Source organism: Candoia aspera, chromosome 3, assembly GCF_035149785.1.
Source record: "Candoia aspera isolate rCanAsp1 chromosome 3, rCanAsp1.hap2, whole genome shotgun sequence".
NCBI lineage: Eukaryota > Metazoa > Chordata > Lepidosauria > Squamata > Boidae > Candoia > Candoia aspera.
Genome location: NC_086155.1, coordinates 88326482 through 88337913, shown reverse-complemented (window position 1 = coordinate 88337913; position 11432 = coordinate 88326482). Strand labels below are relative to the sequence as shown.

Sequence of the window (11432 nt, the reverse complement as noted above, 5' to 3'; positions counted from 1 at the left end):
GGGTATGACAGATGGGAGAGGATGTGGGGCTCTTGGTTCTCCTGTGTACTTCAGCCTACATACGGTAAGCATAAGCTTACGTTTCATTTTATACCATCTTTCATTTACCAGTTATTTGAATGTTATATCAAAAAAGAGTGTACACATTCGTAAAAACTGTCGCTAAGCTGGAAATCTTTCCAATTATTTATAAATTTGAAGATTGTGTAATTATGCTACTACATGACCAAACTATGTATTTCAAGCTTGAATGCCAAAATCTGCTATTTGACCATTTGAGTCTTTTGGCCATAAATAAATATTATTATTTGACCATGTCTGAAGTAATGAACCAGTTTTTAAACACAATACTGTCTGGTTTCTAACTGGTAGAAAAATTTAACATATAAACTGGCTCTGTCAAGTTCTTTTTGTCAACTTTGGAATTCATTTGAATCTAGATACACAAACTGATTTTAGTAATTTTAGTGGAACTATTAATAATGTGATTTAGGATTACAATATTAATGCCCGCAAATCTATCATAAACCTTTGTTTCTGCCTTTAGAGTATTTTAGAATTCGTGTGCTATTGGTTAACCGTATTGGCAAGTTTTCTCCAGGGTTTAGAAGATAGCACTTAAACCGTTGCTGAATGTTGGTGTATTTTTGGCAGGTTTTCCCTCCACTGTACATATTTTATTTGTCCTTGTTTGGTTTGCTGTCTGAGCCTAATAGATGCTTTATTTAGCATTTAATTTTGCAACATACGTTTAAATTGAAATGTTATGTCTGGAAACTGGTCTGTGGCATCATATTCACTTAATGATTAATATTCTAAGATGTGATCTAATATCTGAAAGATTAACAGGATAATGTTATTTTTGCTGCTATTCAGTCGAAATGTACAAACCATTTTGAATTTAGAACAGTTGTTTTGAGTTTACCAGAACTGTTTTGAATGTGAAATGTTTTGCACTTACTCCATGCAGATATTTGAACTCTAGATGGTCTGCTCATGTAGTTGTAAAATATTTAGATTTCCATTTGCTTGGAAATTATGCTTCAGTATATTTTATGAAATTGGTATATAGCTTGTGGGGAACAATGTCTGTACAGTGTCTTATAACTAGACTTCATCTCCACAGAGTTCTCTTCATGCTAGGAGGAGTAGAGTGATGAGGTTCACATATTCTAGCTGCTCTTGAGCATAGCGATCCCTGTGGAATAAGATGGAAGAATATCCTAGTGCTGCACGGAAACATAAAAATCACAAATCTTTCCAGCTGGGGGAGCCATCTCATTTTGCAGTGGGACAACTGTACTTCTAACTGAATCAAATGAGCAAAAATGTAGGGCATAGTCCAGCTAATTTTAAATTTTATCTAATGCATGGGAAAGGTTTTAGCATGTTGTAAGAACATCATAATTGTGGTGGCTGGAAAATATCTGACAATGTACCTATATGATCTCCTTTAATGGGGTTTTATTTTTCATGCTTTTTCCCAGATAGAACTGGTCTGAACTTCTTGTAACTTTTGTCAAATATACATTTAGATAAATCTAACATGTATTGTAAACTCAGTGATTTAAAGTTTGAACTGAAATCCCTTCAATTGCTTGGGTTTAAAAGATTCAAGGTATTTTAAGGGTGGTTGTGGTTTGTATTTAGTTACTTGCTTTTTGGTATATAAATCTGTAATTCTGTTATTGTGTGAAAAACAACTGAAATCATTTAAATGTGTTATTGCACAATTGTTCTCTGCAGTGTAAAATATATATATTTGTCTATAATCAGAATGTAGTGTTCATATATAATGTTCATTTTAATAAAACTTTTACACTAATGTTTAATTTTTGTCAAGAGTATAAACTTCAGTTTTCTAATATAGAAAAGGAATGTTTTTGTTAAGGTACAGTTCAGATTTGAGAAAGTGAACATTATAGGAATCTTTGTTCCGCTTCCTTAAAAAGTTCTCCTCTTTTTGCTTCATATAAAAGCTTGAGAGGAGTCACCTTGAGTAGCTACTGGAACTTAATCCAATTTTGTTTTATACTAAAGGAAGCTTACTTTGTGTTGTTAATGGATAGGTCTTGCGTGCTTACAACTTTCATATTAAGAATCAATATTCCTTTGTTTCTTGGTGTGAAATAGCATATAAGAGGGGATCTATAAATATTCATGTAGTTAGGATGGATTAGTATGGTGATTCTTCCAAAGATTGCCTCCAGTGACATAGTCATATGCAAGAGAATTATAATTTTTATTACAGTCACTGACCAGAATTACAGAATTATTCTCTCCCCACCATGTAGTGATGCTCCAGGCAGCTACACTGTGTGCACAATTATTAGGCAAATGAGTATTTTGACCATATCATCATTTTTATGCATATTTTCTACCTCCAAGCTGTATAAACCTGAATGCTTATTGGATATAAGCATATCAGGTGATGTGTATTTGTGTAATGAGGGAGAGTGTGGCCTAAGGAGATCAACACCCTATATCAAGGTGTGCATAATTATTAGGCAGCTTCTTTTCCTCAGGCAAAATGGGCCAAAAAAGAGATTTAACTGACTCTGAAAAGTCAAAAATTGTAAAAAGTCTTTCAGAGGGATGCAGCACTCTTGAAATTGCTAAGATATTGGGGCGTGACCATAGAACCATCAAAAGTTTTGTTGCAAATAGTCAACAGGGTCGCAAGAAACGTGTTGAGAAAAAAAGACACAAATTAACTGCCAAAGATTTGAGAAGAATCAAACGTGAAGCTACCAGGAACCCATTATCCTCCAGTGCTGTCATATTCCAGAACTGCAGCCTATCTGGAGTGCCCAGAAGTACAAGGAGTTCAGTGCTCAGAGACAAGGCCAAGGTAAGGAAGGCTGAAACTCGACCACCACTGAACAAGACACATAAGTTGAAACCACAAGACTGGGCCAAGAAATATCTGAAGACAGATTTTTCAAAGGTTTTATGGACTGATGAGAGTGACTCTTGACGGACCAGATGATGGGCCCGTGGCTGGATCAGTAATGGGCACAGAGCTCCGCTTCGACTTGGACGCCAGCAAGGTGGAGGTAGGGTACTGGTATGGACTGGTATTATTAAAGATGAGCTAGTTGGACCTTTTCGGGTTGAAGATGGACTCAAAATCAACTCCCAAACCTACTGCCAGTTTTTAGAAGACACTTTCTTCAAGCAGTGGTACAGGAAAAAGTCTGCATCTTTCAAGAAGACCATGATGTTTCTGCAGGACAATGCTCCATCACATGCATCGAAGTACTCCACTACGTGGCTAGCCAGTAAAGGCCTCAAAGATGAAAGAATAATGACATGGCCCCCTTCCTCACCTGACCTAAACCCTATTGAGAACTTGTGGGCCCTTCTCAAACGGGAGATTTATGGTGAAGGAAAACAGTACACCTCTCTGAACAGTGTCTAGGAGGCTGTGGTTGCTGCTGCACAAAAAGTTCGTCGTCAACGGATCAAGAAACTGACAGACTCCATGAATGGAAGGCTTATGACTGTAATTGCAAAGAAGGGTGGCTATATTGGTCACTGATGTTTTGTCTGAAATGTCAGAAACGTTTATTTGTAAATTTTGAGTTTGTTGATTATTCTCACTTTAACAGATGAAAATAAATGAGATGGGGGAATTTTCGTTTTTCATTTAGTTGCATAATAATTCTACACACTAATAGTTGCCCAATAATTGTGCACACATAGATATGCTCCTAAGAAAGCCAAAACCTCACTTTTACTTTCTTAAATATTCAGGTTTGAGGTTTATTAACATTTTGGATTGGCCGAGAGCACCATAGTTGTTCAATAATGAAGTTCATCCTCAAAAATACAACTTGCCTAGTAATTGTGCACACAGTGTAGTAATAAAAAAGGTTTATAATTATATATAAATAATAAAAACAGATTATCTGCTGACAAACCAGTACCAAACGCTTACCTGTATAAGAACAACTTTATCTGCTTGCACAATGCAACTGAGGGGGCAATTCTGAGAGCTATTTAACATGTTTCCATCAAATGTGCAGCCAATGATGGCAAGCACAAAAGAACCAAAACTTAAGATTTTAGTTCAGGTGTCCCTGCTAGAATAGTAGTGTTTCAAACATCTAGTCAGTCAGTGGATTGGTTTAAATAAAAGGAGTTACATGATCCATATCACTACTCCATTCTCACAAGCTAATTTTTTCCATTTAAGTATGTCAGTTTCATATGCAGCACATTATAGCAGTTAAGGTGGAATGTGACTAAGAGATGTATCATTGTTACCTATTTCATTACTTCTCTACTTGGATCTGGTATGTTATTCTGGCAGACCTCATGATTTGATAAACCTGACACCTAGCTGCTCAAATTATAGATTGACCTTAAAATGTAGTTGCCTGTTACTTGTTTCTCGTGTTTCCAGAGAATATCAAGTATTTGAAGCAGGACCAAGAGAATAGTTCACCAAATGAGTTGTGTTCAACACATACAAAGTTTTTGATTCATTTCTGGTTGACCAGGAAAATCCCTTCTCTGTTGCATGCGTGCACACACACACACACACAGCTCCAGCCTCAATAAATGGGGATGTTGGTTTTGCTCATGTAAAATCCCAATTTAAAGGCCTGTCCTATCCAAAAACATCTGGAAGCCTCTGGGTACTCTAAAAAGTTATATCCAGTCCAGGTAATCATTGAGTTAGATGAATGACTGGTCCAATGTAATGGTTAATTTCCCATGCTCTTATTCTAGAACGTATCAAAGGGTGCTCTAAAATGTAATAGAAAAATCCAAGTGTGTTATACATTAAAGTTTCTGTTGGAAAAGGAAGACTTTAGTACTTTCCTATAAAGCTGCGAACTGACTGGCAAGCTATTTTAACTAGACTTCTCAAGTAAGTGCAAGTGAAGATTAAATAAAGTCCAGAGCAGATCATATTACCTTAACCAATACTAAAAAGTGGTTAAGGTGCTGGGCTAGAATCCAGGAGACAGAGTTCTAGTCCCACTTTAGGCATGAAAGCCAGCTGGGTGACTTTGGGCCAGTCCGTCTCTCTCAGCCCAGCTCACCTCACAGGGTTGTTATTGTGGGGAACATACTGTACCTAATACTCCAGGAAGGAGTATTAGGTACAGTATGTTCGCCACCTTGGGTTATTTATGAAAATAATAATGGCAGGATAATGAATGAATGAATGAATGAATGAATGGTGACTACAAAGAATTAGCATCAATAAGATCTTAATACTCTAATGCTAGCTTCTGCAATCCTTTCCCCCCATATTTTTATTGACAATAATTTAGTTTATACATTTGCTAAGACTTCATTTGATTTAGGTACTATATGTCACTCCAGCCTTTGTTAAAGATCTCAGGAGAGTGTAGAAAGAAAACAAAATTAAGACAATCCACCGCCTGTTTACTATGTTTCAACATCAATACATGAACAGAAGTTTGATAAACCTGGATCTAATCTAATAAGCAACGGTATTTTGTTAATGCTACAAAACCACAGTGAAATGCAATTAATATGAAATGTTCTAAAGAATCCTGAATTTAACACTGGAGAAAAAAACCCTGCTATAATACTTCATTTTCTCATTACTCAAAAGTGAGATATCTCTGCTGTAACTTGTTGCACAGAGGAACTATACTAGCATTATGCTATTAGAATACACACACACACTTCCCCCCAAAATCCCTTCACTAATCACACAATTACTGCTTTCCATCTTTCACTGACACAATATACTTTTTGCTCCTTTGTAAGTGCTAGAGCTAAAGAAATCTTAATTAAATCTTCAGGAACTTAGTTTTTCTAGGTACATAAGTTCTTATCTGATTGGAAATATATTGAAGTTTCTAGAACAGATATAAAATATGAGATATTAAAAGTTATACAATCAACTATATTGATAGTATATTATTCCCAGTGTCTCATTTTTTAAAAAAATCACTAAAATATTCAACTTTTATTAACAGAGTATTTACAATTTTTCAGCTTCTATTCAACCGTGGTGAAAGTTTTAAAAAAACTTAAGCAATAACCACAGCACAAGATGAAAACATTTTGAACTATACAATACTTTATACACATTTTATACAAAGGAACACTTAAATAATACAACTGGACACAAAAATATACACTTTTAGAGAAATTCACATCAGTAATTGTATAAAGCTCTCTCCTGTACTGTGGTCCTGAAAATGCAGGACTACCCCTTGGCTCTGAAGTGTTATTTGTGACAATCCTAAAAGGCCACTATAGAGCAAGGATTGCCACTTGAATTACTAGACAAGTGTATTTACTAGTCCGTCACACCCTCTACGTATGTAATTCACAAATAGAATAGTAGGAAAAGCTGATCAACTCTTATTTGTCCTTAGTTCCAAACTGAACAGTTATTCATCCTGTCAAGTAATAAAGTGACAATCATGTACAGAGCACATTGATATCATCAAGGCTATCAGCTTAGAGTTGAGTTCGTACGTTCAAGTTTTGAGGTCCTTATGCAAAACATCCAAAGCATAGTGGTATCAAATTGTATTTATGAAGGTAGAGTGTTGGAGCCAATAGTAAAATCTAGGCTCACACTACAAAGAATTAGCAGAATAATGCACTTAAAGTGTACTGTTCAGGATGTGTATTCAACACATGATTTGTGTTAGTAAAAAAAAAGTAAAGAAAACCTGTCAGACACTGATTTGAAAGTCCAATATCAACCAAATTCACCTTCCTGGTCAAGCGCATCTACGTTAAGGCTTTGAATCCATCTGACCAACGATTTTACAGATAAAAGAGATACTCAAATCCTGCTAGTATGTCTCACTGAGACCAGCATGAAGAGAACGAAGCTTAACACCTTCAAGAAACTGATGCTGGAACACATGCTGATACCTTGTATATATATATATATATAATTCTGTTCAAAATTAAGGAGATTTAATATATTTAGGACTTTTACAAAAATCCTAGCTTCTTTTTAAAAACCAAAGTTGTAACTTCTTTGGATGATTTTCCACTTCCTGTTTGTGGTTCTTACAACTTTCATGCAAAGAGATACATTTCTTAAGAACATCTTAAGAAATGACAATTTCAATGGAAATGGAATGTATATCCAGAACTGCAGGTGAAAAAATAAAACTTGCTCTATGAGTCCTTGAGTTTTGTCATCATACATTTGTGTCCTGTAATAAAGGTTCTTTGGCCTCTCCAGGGGCCTGTGGACTGTGTGGATGTCCATGTCCACCACAGTGTTTTTTCCAGCTGCTAGAGCGAACATTTAAATTGGTGTGTTCAGGAATAAACAAGGCAACGAGTAGAGCCAGCAATACAGAACATGCACCAAATAAGAACGGGGGCCCAGGAATGATGGAGTTCTGGAAAGAAAAACAAAACAGAGTTAGCGTAAGACATAAAGACAGCACTTTAGTTTACTTAGTTAAATTATGGTTAGATTATCTTATGCAACAATTAAGTGGAGTGTGAACAATCTGATTCTGCGCCTCAGTATAATGAGCTAGCTGGTTCTTTCTCACTGCTCCCCTCATTACTTCAGAGCTTTCAAAGCACTGAACTGTGATCGGCAAAAGTTAGATAGTAATCCTGCTCTTGGTATAAGAACTTTATTATTTTCAAAGTATGTTTAAAATACAAAATAAAAGATATAGAAAAGATAGAAAATAGAACTAAAGAAAAAGGAAAAAAACTAAAAAAGTATCCAAAGGTAGAAAACAGAAATGGAAAGTGACTTCTGACTTTCTCCAATACAGATATAAATCCATTTACAAATACAATCTCTTACCATTAGTTAAACCATAGTGACATTATTTCTATTAAAACAAACCATTTAATAGATAGTAATCCTGCTCAACTCTCCTTTTGCTGTAAGGCTTGTTTAAGTTTCTTTCATCTCCTAAATACTCCACATGGAATCATAGAGTTAGAAAATGCCATCTAAATCCAAAGCTATATATATTTTGCAAAGATATCAATGTTAATGGAATTAGTTGATTATCTTGAAGGCCACAAATAAAACTAATATCTTCATGTAAGCAGGGTTTATACAATTATATAATGATACTATATGATTTCTTTTCTCTAGGTAAGCCACCATATTCCCTTGGCTGGCTGAGCAGTGCAGTCAAAGTCCTTTGGGGCCTCCAGATCTGGTGGTATTCTATCACTGACTCTCAGTGGGATTTTTCCCACTTGAGACTTGTGCCCAATCTGGGGGTCTTCTTGGACTTTCAGCTCCTGTTTGAAGAGCAGGTGGAAACTGTGGCCAAAAAAGCCTTTGACAGGCGTATCTAGTGTGCCAGTTGCACCCTTTCCTTGATCAGGACCTTCAGTCACTCATGCCCTAGTCATCTCAGGACTGGATTATTGTAATGCAGTCTACTTGGGGCTGCTTTTGAAGACTATCCAGAACCTATAGCTGTTCCAGGATGCAGCAGTATGGGCAGTAATGGGGGTACCCTGTTATGCACAGGTCACCCTTCTGCTTTGGTTACCAGTTGGCTTTCGGGTGTAATTCAAGGTGCTGGTTATCACCTTTAAAGCCCTTCAAGGCATAGGCTATTAGCAGGATCTCCTTCTCCTATCTCCAGTAGCCTCTGCTAGTCCAATGCTTCAGCAAGGTGGATGTGCTCCCCTCAATTAAAGGATGTCATCTTGTGGGAGCTAGGAAGCATGCCTATTCTGTTGCAATTCCTGCCCTCTGCAATGATCTCCCCCTGGAGATTCATGTGGCTCCCTCTCTTCTGTTGTTCAGGAAACTACTGAAGACCTGATTGTTCTCCCAGACCTTGGAGACAGGGTGATTGTGGAGCCCCCTTTTGTCTTTTGCCTGTTTTTATTTTGCTTTGCTTTGTTTTGGTGCAGTTTGGATATTCTCCTTGTCGAGTCAATTTACCTTTTACATGCTTTTATACATATATTGGTTCTTAGTTGTAAGCTGTCCAAAGTCATTTGGGAGTCAGGCAGCCTACAAACAAAACTAAACTAAACAAACAAACAAACAACATGTTTAACCTATGGTTTTGAGTTTCATAATACAATATGGCTTGCTTACCATAGGAAAGCATTCCTGGTGCCTCATGGGTGATTTCTGCATAAACCTGTTTAGCACAAGGCTGATCCATGGGGTGGGTAGGATGAGTTAGGGAAGGAGGAGTAAAATTCTATATACAGTATCTATAAAATATGTATTTACAGATGCTTGGACATCTGAGTTGCAGTGATACCCTTAAAATTATGACTCTTTTTTTCCTATCACCACATATACACATTAAAAAAAAAACTTGAAAATACCTGCTGCGAATGGTGTTGGGGTGCTACATTAACTTCATTTTCAGTCATTGGATTCTCATTCAATTCTACATGGAAAATGTAGAATATAAAACCATAAAGTGCTGGTCCCAAACCATTACAGAGTCCTCTAATTCCTGTTATCATTCCTTGGACAACTCCTACAAAACAATGAATATTCAAAGTAAACATCTATAAGCAAATGATAAAAATATACTACTACTAATTATTATTAGTTTCTATTAGATGGAAATATACATGGTCAACAAATATTTACGTGCTTTGCACAGAAACGCCATACAGTTTGCAGTACCAGCAAATGTCCTGATCTTTTTATAAGTAGTTAGGGAACTTGCACAATATCATTTGTTACTATTAGTAAAAACCGTATGGTAGCATAGTTTGAAAAAAGAGATTTGTCAAATTTCAGTACAACCATATTTCCACCATTAAGGAAATGAGGAATTTCTCTCTTACGTGTTAATCTTATGAAGCACTTACCCTGCTGATCAGCATCAGCAGTTCGTGAAACGAGTGCACTCACAGCTGGAAATGTGATGCTTGACATGGCTGCAACAGCCCCTGCTGCCCACATCATCCTGGAAAGGAGGGCACAGAGATTGATAAATGAATCAGGCTATACTCACAATGAATTCAACAGATTTTTAAATCAATCAAGTGAATCAGAGACTAAGAAAAACACACAACTCAAAAGTTAATATCTTGCATTAAAGCATCTATGAGAGGCATATTATTGATGGATGTTTTTAAAATCTATGCTGAATTAAGAAGAGACTGTGCCAAAGGTGTAACAATACTCAAATAGTAACACAATGAAAAATTGCTTACCAAGGTTCAGAGCCAAAACCATACCATGCAAGTTGCAATATTTGAAATCCAAGGCCAAGTAAGATGGTGTTTTTGTTTCCAATTGACCTCATAAGTAAACTCAAAACTATCGTCTGAGGAAAGAAAAATGCCAAAAAATCACCAGGACTTTTCAGAGATTTGATCATTGTGATAGCTACATCAATACAATCAGTACAAGGCTTAACCTTCACCTGCCTCCTTCAGGTGGAACCAGCCGGTCTTGTGTGCTTGTCCTGACCAGGAAAGCTGAGGGCTGCCCATGCATGGGAGGTTGGGGAAGAGGCACTTGGTGACAATGTTTCTCTATCAGCCTTCACCTCCACACCCAGCCTCCCCAGGATCTGGTTGGCAGCCTCTTAGGCATCATTCCAGAAAGTTATCAAGATGGACCTATTCCATAGACCCTCAAGATGTAATTATTGCTGCTATGAACATTTGGGCTGGCACCTAAGGTTATTGTGATTACTGTTGTTTTAATTATTATTTTTATTTATTTTTTATCTGTTCCATCGTGTCTGATTCTCAGAGACTACCTGGACAAGTCCCTGAACTTTTCTTGGCAAGGTTTTTCAGAAGTGGGTTGCCATCGCTTGCTTCCCAGGGTTGAGAGAGAATGACTGGCCCTAGGTCAACCAGCTGGCTTTGTGCCTCAGATGGCACTAGAACTCACGGCCTCCCAGTTTCTAGCCTGGTGCCTTAACCACTACACCAAACTGGCTGTTTTATTAATAATTAATAAATCATAATTTATTATAATTATAAATTATTAAAATAATATTAATAAAACTGTTTTATTAATTATTGTTTTATTTGATTGTTTGATCTTCATATTGTATTTTGGTTTTATCTGCTCATAAATTGCTGCAAGTCAGGCTCATTCAGCAGGACACAAATATGACCAATAAAGTAAATAAATAAAAGTGAGTCACATCAAACTGATTTGAAATAGTGAAAGACTGAGGAGACGCATAATAGTATTTTAAGATACTGTCAGAAATACTTCTAACAGCTATTTGTCAGCTTTGCTCTGTGCATGCTGCAGTTCTGGTTTGCTATTAATTGGTAGACCAGTTCATTCTTTTCCATTATAGCTGTCATTTGTGAGCCTGCATGAAAATTTTCCAAAGGGACGCCTCAGTTGAAAAAATGCTGCGTACAATCCAATAAAAATGAGTATTTATAAAGATTGGAAATAATCATTGTTAGGTTTATATATACTTGTCATTGAACAATTTATCAGTCAAGATACCATATTGTTCACGAGCCAA

At 36.5% G+C, this 11432-nt stretch overlaps 1 protein-coding gene across 1 annotated transcript in view; it reads right to left on the bottom strand.

Moving 5' to 3' along the window:
- Positions 1-6048: 6048 nt before the first annotated feature.
- Positions 6049-11432, bottom strand: part of MFSD14A (major facilitator superfamily domain containing 14A) — a 31787-nt gene continuing 26403 nt past the window's right edge. Inside the window, exons 9-12 of the mRNA XM_063298314.1 lie at positions 10144-10256; positions 9796-9893; positions 9298-9455; positions 6049-7364 (exon numbers count right to left, since the gene is read on the bottom strand). Of these exons, the coding sequence (XP_063154384.1) occupies positions 7158-7364; positions 9298-9455; positions 9796-9893; positions 10144-10256 (576 nt within the window). The 3' untranslated portion in view covers positions 6049-7157. The remainder of the gene's footprint in view (positions 7365-9297; positions 9456-9795; positions 9894-10143; positions 10257-11432) is intronic.